Source organism: Poecilia formosa, unplaced genomic scaffold (genome assembly GCF_000485575.1).
Source record: "Poecilia formosa unplaced genomic scaffold, Poecilia_formosa-5.1.2 Scaffold657, whole genome shotgun sequence".
In the NCBI taxonomy this organism is placed as follows: Eukaryota; Metazoa; Chordata; class Actinopteri; order Cyprinodontiformes; family Poeciliidae; genus Poecilia; species Poecilia formosa.
Window position 1 is genome coordinate 100,001 of NW_006800596.1, and position 18,771 is coordinate 118,771.

The window sequence follows — 18,771 nt, forward strand, 5'->3', positions numbered from 1 at the left end:
AGTTCAAGGATGAATTCGGCCAGCGACTAAAAACGACACTCTGCAGTTTTTCTGCTTGCGATCAAGATTGCTTTGCTAAAGTAATTTAGCATTTTGTCTTGGCAACATCACAAATAAAATTCACTTTATTTGGGATGTAAGGCAACAGCTACAGAGCAACAGTAAAATGGTCTAGAAGTGTGTTACCTTCAGTTTTTATAAAAGAAAAAAAGCTATATATACCAAATAGGACTTTGTAATTTAACGCCTTGAAATTGGGTCTCTGTCTCTTTAAGAAGCTCCTGCTCTTTCTGAAACTCCGCCTTCAGGAAGTCATCACAACATGGCTCCTCTATAAACTTTTTAACGATTTTACCAGCGTTGTACTGAGAAGTGGCTCTTATGAACTCAGCAGATGCTCAGATCCACCAGGTGTTTGCTAGTGGCTACTGGCTGCTCTGTGAGGTGGAAGCAAGGAAACTAGGAAACTGCAGCTCTGACTTAGCTGGGTGGCATGCATGTGGCGACAGTCCAGAGGAAATCACTCACCTGTAACAGGAAGAAACCTCAAGCAGAACCAGAGCCTTGGTCAAAAAGAGCGGGCATTTGCTTCAATCAACCAGGTGTTTGAGAAGAGACGCACAAAAAAACAAAAAGACCTGATGCAGGAGTGGTTTAAATGTTAACAAAAAGTAAAAAGTAAATAGCAGAACAGGGAGAAGGATTAGGTGATGGCATCAACTCAGCCGACGCCCTCCTCTGGGAAAGAATCACGGCCAAAAGGGAACAAAAGGCCAGGAGTGGCTTCTATGGAGAGAAAAGCCTGAAACAAAGTAAACAGTTGAAATAAAAGCAAATTATGCTAATTGGAGAAGAAGAAAATTAGAAAAAGTGATCAGTTTGTGGCTGTTTTAACTACAAGCTTTATCAAAGAGGAAAGTTTTAAGACCAGTCTTAAAAATGTGACAAAAGGCAAATTTTTTCTATTGGAAACAATATTGAGACCAAGAAAAATATCCAACAAGATTAACGATGTAAAAAGTTTCATATTAGAATATAACTTAACTAAACTGATATTTATAATCTTAAATCAGCAGTGATTATGTAGACGTGTGGAAAACAGATAAAGTTGACTAAAGTATAAATATGGGATAAACTCTAGTGATATTAAAATTGATCATATAGTGACATCTACTGACGTCAAGTTAAAACTGCAGGTGTGCAGCAGGCTCTCCTGCTCTATGAAACACACACATGCTTTATGGCTTCAAACACGATGATGCAGAGCTGGTGGATCTTAAAGCTGACCTGCAGCAAACGACCAAAGCTCTGCTACTTTCCCATCTGGACAACAATAGGGAGTTATATGGATAAACTTCTCTTATAATAAAAGTGGTAAAGTATAGTGTAACATTTGCCAATTCAAGTCTGAGTGAAGGCAACTAGTAAATAAAAAAGGGAAAAGTTCAGACATTAAAGCTAGTCAGGGCAAGCTACATGAACAAATCCATATTTCAGGATAATCCAAACAGATATCATGTTTCAGTTTGATTGATCAGTTCTGATCAAAAGCTTATCCTGTCATTCACCCAGTGGTTATTTATCTGATAAACTGTTTTACACAAGATTTTCATCTTAAAAATATAAACAAACCAAATATGAACAGGTCTTCCAAAGCTATAGATTCACAAAATCTGGCTGCTTTCCAGAAGCACTCTTGTTACCATGGAGACTGAATAAAAATATTGGTCAAAGGGTCACTGATTTCTGAGGCAGGTCATCCTCCGGTCATGTCATTTTATTTCAGCATATGTTTTTAAAATGTAATGACGGATAACTTCCTAAAACTGTTTGTTTTGGCCTCAGCAGGGCAGGATTTAGAAGCATAAGGGCCCCTGGGCTAGAAAACGTATACTTTGTTTATTCTTTAAAACAAGGCTTTCTGTATTCAAACCATTCAAACCAACAAAAAAACACTGGAGATGGAAAATAACTTGCTGTTGTTCTCCATTTATTCTTTTCATTGTCAAACTCCTTTCAGAGGATCATAAATATGTTACAGAGTGAGAACAGCAGTCTGGTTATTTACAAGATAAAATAACGTACAACTCACAATGTCTGCTCGTGTTCGCGACGCTGAGGCGGGGGAAGCGGAGGGGAGAAACGGAGGGAGGGAGAGAAAACAACTACGGTTGTTCCACAGTTCATCTGAAGGGGGCGCAGACGAGCAAGACTCTGACCTTAGATACAGAAAGGAAGAGAAGCAGCTGCTGTGCGACGGCTCCTGCAGGTTTTATTTCACATAAACAAATATTAGATGGACTCTTCAGCTAACGGATTAGCTGAAGAGTCCAGCAGCAAACCATTTTTTGTAACCTAAAAGAAAAGAAAAAAAAACAGTAGTGGTTCCTTGAACAGTTTTGAGCCGGCACTCAAGACGACAGGAGGTTTAAAAAGGGAAAAACAAAGATGTGAAACTCGGGATCATCAGCTTTTACTTCCTACTTCTTGAACACAACCTCAGCCAATTAGGAAAAACCGGAGGAAAAACTGCTTCAAACAATACAAGACTATGAATTTTAAGTTTTTGCATTATATATATATATATATAAAAAGAAAAATGGTAGAAAGGTTGTTTCCTGTGACAGACATGAGAAGTTAAAAGCTAACGACACAATTAAGGATAACATCCAATATCTCTTCATATGTTCAATAGAAGTTTTGTATAATCTACCAGGAAGGGATGTGAGGTCCAAAAAGAACAAAAAGGACTGAACAGAATATGTACGATTTGCTTTCAAGCAGAGATGTTCTGATGTTTTTGTGTCCATCTGAACTGTTAGCGCTTGAGTATAAACAGCTGTTTGTCCTGTTCAGAAAGCAGCCGAAGCTCCAGTCATTCAACTTTAAAACATTCAAAGATCCGAGTTTGTAAAAAAAAATTACAAACAACTTTTTCTCCATATTTTGTCTGCGGAACTAAAGAAAAACCAAATTGAAACATCTTATGACTTAACAGCAAGTAAAACGTAGAATAAACTGTTAGCTTAGCATTTCAACAGACTGAACTGCAGGAAAAATCGTCACCAAGTGGTGATTAAACTGAATATTTCTCTACATATCTACCTGAATATATGTTCACTAAATCTAAACTCATTTTGGTTGTGACAACAGTAAAGTGACTTTCCTGACTGTTATTTTAATGAATTTACAAGCCACAAATTTTATTAAAGTACCAGATGAAGATGGACAAACTCGCCTGCAATGACTTGGATCAGAGACCAAAAAATACTGACTGGGTCATGAAATTCTAACATTTTACTTGAAACTCTTGTGTTTGAAAAGACCACCAGAATACCTGCTTCAAAAAAAAAAAACTAAGTACCAACTTGTCATTTGTGAATGAAGCGATGACAAACTATCAGGAAGCCAGAGTCTGAAAGTGTCAAGAGTTCATTGCGAGACAATTCATTGAGCCTTCTGCAGCCATGGCGACCAAGAGAAACCTCTGAATGCTCTAAATGGTTGTTCGGTGTCTGCTCTGAAACTGATTATCAGCTAAATGTGATCGGCAGTGAACTAGATGATAACCTCTGTGCTATTTTTTTTTTTAAACCAGGTTTTTCAAGCAAGTGAGGAAGTAAACAGACCGACAGATCGCGAGTCGTTCTCTCAGAGCTGTGGAGAGTAGAGTGGGGGTTGAAGCTGGGAGCAGCTTGTGCGTATCATCCTAAGTGCAACAAAACATTGTGGGATTGACTGAGATGTGGAAACAACAGAGAGCGTGTAGAAGGTAGTTTTGCTCGAAGTGAGAGCCGTTCAGAGTCTTGCCATCAGGAGAGACGACTGAGATGAAGGTGGACGCATCTGGAGACGTCGGTCCTACTGTCGGTGAGTGGGGGAGGGGGCGGAGGTCACTGAGGGGCGACAGGGAGAAGAGGGGGCTCCTTAGATGGGCAGCTGGAAGGTGATGTCCACTTGAGCTTCTTTTGCCAAGGAAACGATTTCAGAAAGTTTTACAACCTGCAAAGAGAAGAACAGAGGCGATCAGAGCTCACCATGATGAACACTGGAAAAACAAAGTCTGACAAGCATCTTTGGTCTAATTTCTACTGCAAATATCTTAGTACACTTCTAACTAACTTGGAAATAACTTTTCAGAAAGATAAATAAGCTGGTTTTCAGTCTATAACTCTGGAATATAGATTTTTAAAAAGTTCTAGATACACTGCAGATTATTTCACTCATAACCAGACATTTTTTTCTGTTTTAAGTAAAAAAAATCTGCCAGTTAAACTAGAACTTTTTGGATCTGTATTTAAAAATGACTGACTGAAAACAAGCTTACTTGATAAGATTTTGTGTTTTTGCAGAGAACTTGTACAGTTTTGATTGTTTTGTACTTTTTGTCAGGCAGAAAGTGAAGATGTGACTAAAATAAACTCAAAGGATTCTGCACATGCACAAGGATTTTATTGAACCTTCATTCAAGTTCTTTAAAATTTTTAATTTTCTGTGACCCAAGAGAAACATGCGGAAATGTAAAGCCACACTCCGACTGCCGACCATCAACACCTCTTCTCCTCACAACTCGCCCTCCTTCCTCAGGCAGCCGGCGTTTCCTCTCTTGGTTCCTAGCCAGACCGTCGGGGTCAAACGAACAACGACAGAGCCAAGTGTGTGTAAGTGTGTGTTTTTACCATCTTTGCAGCTTCGTCCAGGTCGTCACAGGCCAGGATTTTCAGAGGGCTGGAAGCGATCAGAGCTTTGGCGTCGTCCACTCTCGTTCCTGAAGATAAATTACAGAGAAGCCGTTAGCCGATGTCACCTGATGCATCGACACACATCCTGCGTTCAGGAAGCTACCCTAACCAGAACTGTGAGAAATCATCTGGTTGCCAGACAATTTTAAAGAACCTGGCAGCTGGTCAGTGAATGCAGCATGTTCAACAACAACACTCTCTGGTGTGAATGCTGTAACTAAGAAAAGAGGTTAGTCAGCGGTTTGCTAGGCTTTGATTCTGATGACTTTGCGCTTTCTCCATTTCCTACTTTTGTATTTTTGTAAACAGAGAAATCCTCTTACACTCCCTGGAATGATGCTAACTAGCCTAGCATGTCACTGAACACCATTTCCACTGGGACAGGGGGAAGTTATAAAAAGTACATGGACAAGTTAAATAGATAAATATCTTGATAAATATGTTCCTTCACTGAATAAATCCTGGTGAAATGGAGGCTAACGCTGGTCTGTAGCTAAGCTAACTAAGCTAAAAGGTGGATAATGACGCGCTAGTGTACCCACCCTCTCCAACAGACATCCTTCCTTTTATCCGTCTTGTTTTTCTTTTCTCTTTTTTGAAAACTTTATCATTTTTCTTAGTAGCATAGTAACTGTCAGTCGTTTTTGTCTTCGACTGCTGAACACCGTCACTGTGAAGTGAGCCGAGAAGGAACAAACCATTTTATGCAGATACAGTAGGGTGTTCAGTAAATGGGGATGTTTGCTTTTGGGTCTGAAAGTCGAAACATTTCATTTGTAAAGCCAAAAATACATTTTTAATAATATTTATGCCTGGAGGAGGAGCTTCATCCTCGAAGGCGGAGCTAGGTCCACCCATTCATTTTGCACAGTTGAATGGTTGCCACGGGAGATTAAAGGATTTCTCAAACATACATGAAAGAATCAAAGCAAAACTTCAGGTGTGTTTGTGATTAGGGAATAACATTATAACATGATCTAAAGTTCAAAAAGTAAACCTTATATAATCATTGAGAACTAAAAGTGCAGATTTCAGGATATTTGATGGACAGATAAGTTCAGATGCTGTCCTCCAAAGCCAGAGTTTCCATCCTGACATCTCAGCAGAGCAAATATATATAGTTAGCAAGTAGCCATCCTAGACACTGTGTTCATTTCTACCATTTTTCAAAAACCTTTCAGAGGAAGTCAGCATCTTCATCACCTGGTTACTCCAGGAATAAATTCCTTGCCCAATCTCCAAGGACAGGCTAGACACGCGACAAATTAAGAAGCCTCCATTTGCTATTTATCTCAAAAGCTCATGACAATAGAAGCGGATTATAATGAGATTAGCTAATGAAAATCTTCACTCCCTCTTCACCACAACAATCAAACTCGAGACCCCCAGTGTCTGCTGATGGCGCCACGCTGCGCCTGTTGAGCTCTGATTATGGAAATGTGAATCATCATCAGAGGGAAGTTTTCGTGCTGCAGAAACCCTCCACCCGTCTCCCTCTTTGTGTGCCGCTCAGCATCATTAGCTTCCCCTTTCTTTGTGGCTGTGAGCGTGGCGCACCTTGTAACCGTACTACGATGGGGATTTTGAGATCCAGGTCTCTCACAGCCATGATGATGCCCTGGGCGATGACATCACACCTCATGATGCCTCCAAAGATGTTGACCAGGATGGCCTGAACCTGAGTTACACAGTGAGGGATACATGTGAAATTTTAAACTGAACAATATTTAGCCTACACAAGCTAAGAAAATAAAGTACAAAACAAATTTAAACAATTTATCCAAAACTTCCTTGACCTTAAAAATCTTTTCTTTCCTGAGATTATAACAACCTGGAGCATCGTAGTCAGTAAAACGTTTGTCCAGGTTGAAACATGGAGCTGATTTCTTACCTTCTGGTCTGAAGTGATGAGTTTGAACGCCTCCGTCACCTGATGGGCCGTGGCCCCGCCTCCTACGTCCAGGAAGTTGGCCGGTGTGCCGCCGTGGAGCTTGATGATGTCCATGGTGGCCATAGCCAGACCAGCACCGTTAACTGGAGAGGATGGAGCCCGTTGGTTTGATTAGTTGACATTATAAAGATAATTTAGGTCCAGAATACGCTCCTCTTACTTTCATTGAACACTCTTCAGTGTAGATGTTATTAAAGAAAGATGCAGTTTCACCATTTTCCCAGTATCGGTGAGATGTTCAACATTACGTCAGAGGAAGTAGACATCCTATTTAAATAGGAAGCTGTATTCCTATGATGTTTCAAGAGACCCCTGTAGCGTTTTAAGTTTGTAAACAACCGAGAGAGATTGAGACTTCCAGTAGATAACAGGAAGTCTGTCCAGTGTCCTGCAGATTTTCTCTCTTTTATCCTTTTGAGCTTTAACTTGTGCAGCCAAATCTCAGAAATTAGAGATCTACACAGGAAGAGATATTTTAATAATGCTAGTAATGCAAATCACCAGGAAGCACCGATTGCAATTTTTTTTTTGTCTGAAAAGTTGATGAAGTCTTTCTATTGCTGATCTTCCAAAATTAAGGAAAACAGGGCTGATTTATCGGTGCAGCCCTACAAACCATGTGATAATAAAACAGTCTCTGTTAACTAGTGATCATTTTCTATTTGCTTTAAAATATTAGTGAACTGTTCTACAGCACCTTTCCCCCTTAACACGACATCATGCCTGCTTGTTAACATCAATAATCAATAACAGCTCATCACAAGAGGGTTAAAAAAGACATTTGAATGCTCATCTTACATTATTGTAATTATTAAAAGGAAATTGGAAACTGACCACTCAAGTTAAGGACTTCTTCATTTTAGAAATAACCATTTGAAAAAATACCATCACTTGACGAAAAAACCAGAATCATGAACGGACTGTGATTTTCAATGTCAGAATGACTCCGTGAACGTTTACTTTGAAACACTTAGGTGGAGCGATATAAAAAAGTACAAGTCCAAATCTCCTTACACACACACTAAACTAAAACTAAACTAAAGGACACTGACCCAGACAGCCGATGGTCCCGTCCAGACCAATGTAGTTGAGGTCAGCCGTGGCAGCCTGTTGGTCCCGGGGGTCCTCCTGGCTCCAGTCCCTCATATCAAACACCTTCTTCTGGCGATACGCCGCGTTGGAGTCAAAGTTGATTTTTGCATCCATGCACATCACTGTTCACACAAACAGGCATGTTGGGACCAGAGGAAGTTTAACTTTAATTTCATTCTTTAAAATTAACTTAAAATGGTTTGATTTCACTTGATTCTTTGAGGAACTAAAGCTTTGGAGGGATGGAAATATCGGAATTGGGTCGTTAGGACTGCCGTGAGAAAGTCTGATGCATTCGCCTGCTGTGTGAACGTAAAATACTCCAAGGGATTTTAGGCAAATAACACTGAATGACTAGAGAGGCAGCAGTCAACAGGCCAATGATCAAAACTGACCTTTTCTGGATCGTCTTTGACCTGCGAGTCAAATACTAAAAACTTTGATTTGTTTTCTAGCTCAGCACTTCAACAGGTTTTGAAGGTGACTTTTGAAATCAGGCTATTCTGAGCACTAATTCTTTGACAGTCGCCATCTAAACTGATCCTCTTCATTTCCCACAAAGGTCATCGCTCCCCTCCTCTTACTACGGTATTTACCAGGCCTCCGGCCGAGCCATTAATCCCGTCACACTGAGCGACCGCATACACGCAGAGTTTAAAGAGAAATCGATCTTTTGATCATTTCAACATTTTCACTGACTGACGTGTTTCTCCCTGCAGGACGGCCATTAAGTTAACTCCCGTAAGGCTGGGACAAAAATAGCAGCAACCTTTACTGAAGGCTACATGTGCATGTCGATGGAAACATATCCATCCTTAACAGAGTTTATGCCAATAATCATAGGCATAAAAGAATGTTTAGTAATAATGATGGACTAATTAGGATAAAGCATTGTCTGCCAATTGAGTCAAGCAAAATCTGGAATAACACTGTTGGACTGCAGCAACCGATATGCAGTAAAGATGTCTAAGTAAATGACAATAAAACTAAAACATAATAATAATAAATAAATTCCTTTGTTGACGCAGTAAAATTGTCAAAAAAGTGAAGCACAACATCTTTAGATCATCTTTAGAACAGGATCCAAGTGTGTGAGCCGAGATGGCCGCAGGAGGAGGTCGATTTTGATTCTGATGAATCATTTCTGTGATTATTTAACGAGATGTTTATGGATCGTGTCCTGCTGAAACACTAAATGATGACCCAGGGTTTCCCTGAGCGTACTACTATACTAGCCTGGCGGGCCTCCAGGCTTCACTTGGCTCATGATTGAACTAATATTACAAGGACATTCATCTGTGAGCAACAAATGTGAAAACTGAGGGGAATCCCTCATGAGGAAACGGCTCATCAATTCAAACAGAACTGCTCAAAGTTTCAAGATTCAGGAAGAGAAATATGTTACATTTATTTGCACAATAATTATTATACCTGTCTTTAATCAAAAGTCATTAAGAACAAATTTCTGGTTCTTATGCATGTCCTGGTCCTGTCAAAGGTTAGCTGTGGAAGTGTGACAGATATGCAGGCGTGTTCATACCGACTCCAGAGGAGTCCTCCACCATGGGATTGATCTCCAACATGGAGGCGTCGTACTTGATGAAAACGTTGTAGAGCTTGATCATGTTCTCCGCCGCCTCGTCCACCAGAGCGTCTGGGAAGCCCATCTTCTGAGCAACCTGTGGCAACGCAGAGCGCATCGTCACAAACCATCACACCTCATGCAGGCATGAGCTGCTGACATTTACAGATCATGAGATCATCGCTTTGGGTTTCTGGCTTGACTGTGAGACTCCTAATATGTTAGCTTTTACCAAGAAAAATATCCAACAAAAAAACCTTCTTGGAGGTGAATAGCTTTAAATCTCATGAATCTCTACAGAGCAGTTTGCCCTTCCTTTAGTTGACTAAATAATTATTTGCTGGTGAGACATTTAGGTCCAGAAATTAAACTCACTTCATCAAAACAGCGACAGTCTGTGTTGGTAAAAACTGACTTAAAATTCAGCCATTTATCTGTTTTGTTCTTATTCACAAAACGGATTGCATAACAACTTTTAGTTCTTCATAATTTAAAATGCTGCTTGTTTAAAAGCTTAATTAGCAGAGGTATCAGAGTTAATATATCAACATTTAAAAGTGGTAAGTTGCAGAATTTAATCTGAATCTTACAAAATCAAAGCAGTTTAATGTTCACCTCTTAGATACTGACTGGATCCACTGTGAGTATGCTGAAGTTTTTGTCATTTGACTAAAGGTTTGTGTTTCTTATAAGCTCTGACTGCTAAATAAGCTAAAACACTGAAGTCCAGTTAAGCCCAGAGGAGCTTCAGATGAGGCCTAAGAATCCATAGTTTGTCATTTTATACACAAATACTCATTTTGAAATACATTTGATGTAACATTTAAAATTGCATAATGTGTGTAGGTCCCCCAGATCAGGTCACAAAAATAGTTTGTTCGTTTTTAAATTAGAAAGAAATAAAAAAAACAAGAACTGCAAGCAGTCGTAACGGGTTCCTTGCCAGAAGCCCATAGCACCGCCCCCTGTGCAAAGCCCCCCCCACAAAACAAAAGAAAAGCTAAGTCTGTTCAGGATCAGTGTGAAAGCAGCTAGTTAGCATTAGCTGCTTGTAGCCAGCAGGTGACATTTTCCTGTAGCTTGCCATCTGACACATGACGTGTTCTGTGAAACAGCTTTAATCTAATGCTTCAACAAAAAGTTATTTATGTTAAAAAAGAAAAAGTTTGATAAAATTCATTTATTACGACTGTTGTACCAGGCTCCACCAGCAGAGGTCAGACGTGGCGTTAAGAAAAAAAAATAACTGGATGCCAGTGAGGAATCAAAACATGCTGAAACAGCAGTTAATGTGAAAACTGAAGAAGACAGGAGATTATTGTCAGCAATTTAAAGCTCAAGGATCCAGTCTGTATCTATTTTAGATGTAGGATCGCCATGGCAATAGCAGCGTCCACTCAGAATCCGCCGCCTCTGTTGCTCTTCGATGCCTCAGCTGAAGCATCTCCAGTCGGCTTTGTGCCTGTTGGTCGTACCTTGACAGCCTGCTCCTTCTTAATGCCCTCTACGATGTCGATGGGCTCTTTCACAATGGCGTCTGGATTTTCTGCCGCCACGTCTTCGATGTTCACGCCCCCCTGCGAGCTGCCAATCAGCACGGGACCCTGGGAGACGAGAGGAAAGCATTGGTTCTAGTGTCGGTACACGCGACAAAAGTTTAGAGAGGATTCATGTCTCAGTCCAACTCACTCTCTGGTTTATCAGTAAATTTCTCTATAGAGCCGAGCGACAAGTAGTCGCTTTTTCAAATTCTGACTTTGTTTGGGCCACTAACAGACGAAGGTGCCTTAATAGTGTTGAAACCTCTTTCCATTTTCCTTCCACATACTGAGCATGTTGATCGTTCACATAAAAAAAAAAAGAATATACACTGAGGATTCCAGCTGTAGTGTGAAAAAGTTCAAGTGTTACTTTGAATGAATCATTTTTGTGATCATATTAAAAAATTTTTCTAAATTTCCAATATTCCCCTTTTTTTGGCTCAATGAATTTTGTCCACAGGGTTCCTGCATTTTCTTTAAAGAAAAAGACAGAGAGACAGAGACAGATGGACAGACAGATATAAATGCGACATGGACTGCTGGAAAACACATAAATCAAGTTCTGTTATTTTTCAGGTTGTGTAGGAACTCTGTGCCTATGAGGAGATACTTTCTGCTGCTCACTGAAATCATTTGGGTTTTCTGTTCGTCTGACTCTTCACCACAAAATCACAACAGCGCTCGGCACCAGTCAGACAATTTGTTTGCCCTTTCTGAGCAGCAAATGTAAATAAATAAATAAAAATAGTCAAACCAGCAAACAGTCACATTGTTCAGTAAACAAAGACCCCAAAACGACGGGGAACATTCTTATCACAGAATAACACGTTATTAACGCAGTCAAAAATCAAATGACTTGTCAATTCGTTTGAGGGCATTCAGTTACACCACAATACTCTAATCACTTCAGCACTGAAACAGACTGATTGTGAACGCATTGACGAGCCGCGTTCGATTTAAGAACACAGCTGCATCAGTAACACAATGTGACATCACAGGTTGGCTGAAATGCCACTTTCTCTGGGCGTCTCCTGAACTGAACACAAACATCCCTGCTGTTTTCCTCTGCAGCAGATAAAAGCAATAATAAGATTCCAGGACTAAATATATCAATAATAATAACAAACCCGTTATTCTACAGGAAGTTCTCAGGATCCCCCAGAGTTAGATAAGCGTGTGAAGCCTTGTCCACTTCAACAGGAGGGCTGTTCCCCTGCTGAATGACTGGCAGAGCAGCAGATTAGATTGAGGTCATAATCTCAAATCTGGTTAATTAAAGATTTAATCTCTGGAATGTTTACACTTCACTTTGCCCCCGCTGAGTTTAACCAATCTGAATCAGGAACGCTTCTTCGGGGACTCCTCATGTAACGAACATGTAGAAAGTATTAATTACTAAGGCTTAATTTTAATACAACACTGCCCCCTAGTGGTGTTGATCTGCCTTAGTTAGCAAAACCTTGTGCAGAACCTTGTACAGGTTCATTCAACGTCTGAATTTATAGAAAGGTGACATATTAAAAAATTTTTTAAAAAAAAGGAAAAACAGTTTAAAAAGTCAACAGGAAGCAGTTCGCGCTTCTGGCAGCATAAAAAAGCAGATTTATTTAACCCCAGTACCTGAAAAGACCTCTCCATGGTGATGGCGAAGTAGTACTCTCTGCGCGGGTACCTGCGCTCGCAAATGAACACCTGGTTGCAGATCCGACCCGCCTCCCCGGTCTGTTTGGTGAACAGTTTTCGACCAATCATCTGAGAGGAAATTTCCCGAGCCTCTTCTGGGCTGCAGAGGAAACAAAAGGAGGAAAATTTAAAGAGGACGATGATGAGGATTGTTTAAATAAACCATCAATAAGTCCAAAACAATGGTTTTGTCTACATACGTTTTATCTACATATGTAAATAATATCTACTACATATGTAGAGGTTGTATTTGTCACTGTGAAGAGGATTAAGGCCACTGAAAAAAGTTCAAACTTTAAATTCTTGGCTTGATCAGAAAAAGTCAGATTTTTGAGAAAGAAAAACTGATTTAAAAAAGGGGGAAAAGATTGAGGAAAAAATGTCAGAATTTGGTTAGTCACATTTTTTTTGGTAGCCCTGAACCGTTTCCGTATTTTACAAGTACAAAAACAACAAACATATTACTTGTAGTTTTTCCTGCAGACTTGGTAGAAAATACAACAAACTAATATAAGTTTTTATTTCAGACAGATTTATAGGAAATATAACCAATTCCAGGCTTTAGTCTCCTTTTATTACACAACATTCACATTGACGTTATTAATGACACTCTGGAGTGACAAAGATGACCAGTTTGACTGTAGCGTCTGTTGCGTTCAGTGTCTGTACTTACGAGTAGACGATCTTCACTCCTCCCTTCAGTCCGCCCTCAAACGTCCCCTTCCCTCTGCCTCCGGCCAGAACCTGAGCTTTCACCACCAGGTCCTTAGAACCTAACACCAAAAACGATGCCAGAACAAAACGCATGACTAAGGACAAAACAACAGAAACACTCAACTACTGAAGAATATTGTCAGAAAAGATCTAAGGTTTAGAAAATGGATCTAAATCTTAAACTTGTAATCAATTTGGCCTTTGGTCACAACTTGCATGTTCAAAAAGAAATTTTGTTGATGACAGCAAACAACCTCAGAAAAGATTCATCTTTATGTGATGAATACGAGATTTAAGCAGCTCAGAAATCTATGCTTCCACTTTTTCAGCATATCTCAAATTTTTGTACTTTAATAATAAAATGTCGGAATGAAAGAGCTGCTTACGAAGACATCAAATATTTGCTCCCATTCATCCTCTGATGATCATCTTTCCACGAGAATAATTAACCGATGCTTTACACATCAGTCACATGGAACTTAAGGACAAAATCATTGTCCTCCTTTTTTACGAGGACAAGTCAATAGTTTTTCTGCCTGCAGCTTGGAAATATCGAGTTAGTCAGTTAATTAAGAAATCATTAACAAAACCTTTAGTGGATGCTGTTCATTCCAATCCTCTAACCCTCACATCTTTGTTGTTTTGTCGTTTTTCTCTTACCGATCTTCTTGGCCACATCGTACGCCTCGTCAGAGGAGCTGGCCACCATTCCCGCCGGTACGGAGATGCCGGCTTCTTTCAGCAGGCCTATGCTCATGTATTCATGTAGGGAGAGGTTCCTCTGCTGCTGCTGCAGGTGGGGAGGCTGCAGCTGGGACACATGGCCACCGAACAGACCCGTGGAGCCTCCAAGGACCTGAGGACACAAACATCCATCCAATGAGTACAGACAAATATTGTCATGAGAGCTAAACATGTGGGTCTTCATGTTATTTTACTGTTCATGTCTCTACAGGACGTGTGTCAGATCCTACATAAGATGAACCAGCTGGGTTACCGTCATTAAAGAGATTTTATGATTAGATCCAGTTTGTGTAAGTCAAACGGAAAAAATGCTACATATATCAAATATGACTTGAAAGAAATTTGACTTCCTGATTTAACGCTTTTGTCTCTTTAAGAAATTCCTGCTCTTTCTGAAGCTCCGCCCTCAGGAAGTCATCACATCATGGCTCCTCTATTAACCCTTTAACAACATCTATACCAGCTGTGAAGTAGCTCCTGTAATGAGCTCAGTTGATGTGCAGTTCCATCAGGTGTTTGCTAATTGGTGCTGGCTAGTCTGAAGGAGCTGAGTGGGAGAGTCGCGGAGGAGGGCTGCTCTGTGAGGCGGAAGCTCAGAAACTTGGAAACTGCAGCTTTGAGCTTTGAGGAGGAGCTTCGTCCTTGAAGGCGGAGCTAATTTCCACCAAGGTGTTTGGCACATCTGAATGGTTGCCACGGGAGATTGAAGGATTTCTCAAACATGTATGAAAGAATCAAAGCGACACTCCAGGTTTGTCCTTAATGAGGGAATAAAGTTAGAATATAAAGCTAAAAATAAAAGTCAATTTTACATAAACTGCTCCTTTAAATTCAGTGATTTTCTTCTATTTTTTGGTGTGGAAAACAATCTCCATTGGTGTGTGGAGGCCGGGATCTGTACCTGATCAAATGAACCAACAATATATTGTTTGAACAGCTAAACTATTTCAAATGAATTGAAAGGTAACAGCAGGAAAAAGATTCTATTAAACCACTACGCTGATGGGTGACTTGGGTCTAGACAAAGGCGTTCATTTTATTTGGCTAGAAACTGTGGAGTACTCACTTTTAAATCAGAAAAGGAACTAGAACGAACTTGGAATCCAGATACTCTAGTTTATTAGATACTCGTTAGTTTATTTTTTAGAAACTGTAAAGTACTCACCATCTAGATTATAATACAGAAAGACCCCCATTATTGCAACCCAGAAAAGGAATTAGGTTGGTCACTCTTTAGCTTATTTTTACAGAAACTGTAGAGTACTCACTATTTAGAAGCAGAGGCCAGAAGCCCAGAGGAAACTTCTGGATCAACATTGTTAGACTATTTTTCAGACTCCAGTTCTTCCAACCCAGAAATGGAATTAGACCAGAGGATACTTAGCAACCCTGACCAGGAGCTCCTAGTTTACATACTTTAGATCAACATTAGATTATTTTTCTCTTTTTTTTTTGCTCTTTCCTTTGGCTTGTTATTTTGTTTGTGTTGCTGAAAATGTGCTATATAAATAAAATTGCCTTTACCTTTAGTCTGCAAGTCAGCAGATATCTGGAAAATCTGATTTTTTAAATGAGTTTCTATGTATTGCATTCTGTTCACAAAAAAAATTTATTTAACAAAACTCCAACCAAAGTGGAGATTAAAAAAAACTTGTGCCTGTGTACATGGGAAAACAGAGATTCAGGGTCGCACGCAATGCAGTTTGCAACAAATAATACAGCAATATGTCCACATACTTTCTTTTTCATGATTCCCAATCTACATCATCTCGTATTTAATAACTTTATATTTTAACACATTATTTAAAAGGATGTTTGATTTCTAGCAGGAAGCTGTGGTTGTTTTGAAGCAGTCCAATTAGCTGACATAGCTGTATGTTACACTGCTCCCTATGGGTTTGGCATGTTTAAAACAAGGCTCATGGGTGGTTTTGTATGGATTCAAGTGGATGAAAACTTTTCTGAAACCTAATCCAGTGTGTACATTTTGTTTTGTTTAAGCAATATTCCTTCTTAAAAAGACGTGTGTACATGACTTAGTTGCAACATCTGAGACCTGTTTACTGCCAATAGCATTGGAAAAAGCAACACTGGAAACCCAGCTGAGGATGTGAAACAAAAAGTTACTCAGTCTGAGTCAGCAGGACTTCTCTTAAGGCTTCTATAAGAATCTAAATGTTAGATAAATACAACTGAAAAGGCATATTTTAATAATATGACAAACGGCGTTTGGCATGATTAACAGTTTCTAATTTAAGAACACTTCTGTGACTTATTTTGACACTCAAACATGGCCGTTTTCACACTCAGACCAAGCATAACAGCACAAAAACACTATGGTAAACTTCATAATTATAAAGCTAGTTATCTTAATTTTCGGTATAAATTACACAGGAAGTAGCACTAATCATTTCAGCTGATTCTGATAACTCTTTTATACTTTGACAGCTGCACATACGCTAGTTGCATACTACAAAATTCTCGTATACATCTGAACATAACAGGGACAAAATAGAGTGTATTGCAAACACATTTAAAGTGAATCACGAGACTACTAAAACCCCAGGTTCCTCCAAGTTTTAGCACAGCCACCGACCTTTTTTATTTCCTGCACATTACAATAAGTCTGAGTTTATAAATTCTCTTGGAAAAAACCTAAAACAACAGCCTTGAAAAAGTAAGGTTGAACCATTTTACCTACTGTCGCATAGCAACCACAAAATTCACGGCAGAAAGTAGTGCATAACTATGAAGAAGAAGATAAAATTATTAATGTTTTTCATCATTTACAAATGATAAAATTCTGATCTGGTTGGTGCATCTCGAATGGAAGGGTTAAACGTTCAGACTAAAATGAGAATCAGTTCAAGGGATATCAAAACATGAGACATTAAGAACTGATTTTTTTTTTTTTTTTTTGCCTCCATCTGGAGTTAAACCAAAAAGAAAAGCAGTTTTTAAATGGGATAAATATATTTTCTCCATCTCAAGGTTTCTCTGTGCTTTTTCAGGCCGCTACGTGTTCAGGTATCAGTGAAAACTGCTGTCTGTCCAAACAGAGGCTGAGAGGATTTACCCCCAGATCTTTCCCAAAGGACTCAGTGGGACAAATGAAACGGTCCAGTCCAGCTGTGGGACAACGGCTGGTTCCGGGAGGGTCACCGAGCTTCCTCGCCCCACTTTAGCATCAGAATCCCCTCCTTATGCCGATTCAAACTACCAGAAAAACGACAGTGAAGCGACCTGCCTTGTGGGACCGCTCATGTTGCTTTAACATTGACAGCTAGCCATGCTAACGCCAGAGTCCCGCTAGTTAGCATGTTAGCCAAAACAACGGAAACTCTATGGAGTTGTGCTAATGTCAGATTTGACCCCTTCAACTATTTAGGAAGTTGCATTTGTCGGGCGAAGGTGCAACACAGAATGTGACATATGCTACAAAAGCCAAGGGGATTTCCTTCCGTTTCATGACGGAGTTACCTTTGAAGCAGAGCTGATAGTGTTTCTGGCCCCCGAAGATCTCAGGCTAGCCGTCAAACAGCCGCAAATCAGGGACGTCGCCATGTCTCCCGATACAGCGGAGAAGTCACGAACGCGCATGCGTAGCGGGCTTCAAAACTCGGCTTTCTCTCGTGCGACCTTTAGGTGCTGTCGGAAATAAGGAAACAATGCTATGTAAAGACAAATAAACTTCAAAGGGGTAAAAAATATTATTCAAGATATTATAAAAAATAATATTGCAAACCTAAACATGGGTTATTTACTAATTAATTAGTCGTTTAAGAACAACACAACCCTATTATCATTAAATTCATAATTTACCTAGGTGATTTACAAATTTCCCTTTCATTCCCGCCACTCTCAGTGGAAATTTAGCAGTTTTAAATAATTACAAAGCTACACCAAAGATACAATGCAAGAATTTGACTAATAATCATATGTTTTACCCAGTTAAAATACAACTCCACTAAAACAAAGAAGCAGTCGACCCTGTATGAGGAGCCTTTGAAGGAAGCATGATGAAGGCTGTAAATATAGGCATATTCTCAACTTTGACCTACATTCTAACTTTTCTAATTACTTCTAATTACTACATTGCGTATACAAACCCATGATAAGAATGTTGATAAAATAAAAAGGCGACATATAAATACTTAATCAAATAGACTAAAAATATCACATATTATAAAAAATATATAGTAAGTTTTCTAATTAACAAACATAATAAAAAATAGTCCACATCAAGGATTTCTGTCAGATGTTCTTCTGGACTTTGACTTGACCATTCCAAAGCTTTAACTTAGCCATGATGAAGACATTAATTTGTTGTGCGTTTTTCGACATTTGCTTGGCAGTGATGCTGAAAAATAAGCACCAAATGTAGCTTTTTGCAATTAAATTAAAGGGACATATAATTAGAACCTTCAAGATGACCATTAAATGCTTGAGTAATATTTTATCAATCAGATCAAAAGCAGTTTTCATCTGTATGCTGCCAAATTACATCAATGTGAAAAGATGGTCAACATTAATTAACCTCAACCTCAAGAAGTGGATTGAATGTAGAGGCAGTTTGTGAGTCTCTGATGTTTCAGAAAAAACTCAAAAGGTTTTGGGTAATTATGAACAAATAACACCACTAATCTGAAAATATAATTTTAAATACAATGTAAGGAAAGGTATTTTGGTAAGTAAAGGTAAGTCCACAAAATGAAATAATCA

General features: G+C 39.3%; 1 protein-coding gene across 1 annotated transcript; it reads right to left on the reverse strand.

Annotated features, from left to right (window-relative positions):
• Positions 1-1,969: 1,969 nt before the first annotated feature.
• sucla2 (succinate-CoA ligase ADP-forming subunit beta) lies at positions 1,970-17,640 on the reverse strand. The gene is made up of 11 exons (XM_007542096.2): positions 17,530-17,640; positions 13,966-14,161; positions 13,265-13,364; positions 12,529-12,691; positions 10,843-10,971; positions 9,326-9,464; positions 7,746-7,907; positions 6,634-6,776; positions 6,300-6,420; positions 4,680-4,768; positions 1,970-4,002 (listed from the first exon to the last, which is right to left on the reverse strand). The coding sequence occupies exons 1-11, from the start codon at positions 17,611-17,613 to the stop codon at positions 3,928-3,930; spliced, it is 1,401 nt and encodes a 466-aa protein (XP_007542158.1). The 5' UTR covers positions 17,614-17,640; the 3' UTR covers positions 1,970-3,927.
• Between the last annotated feature and the right edge of the window lie 1,131 nt (positions 17,641-18,771).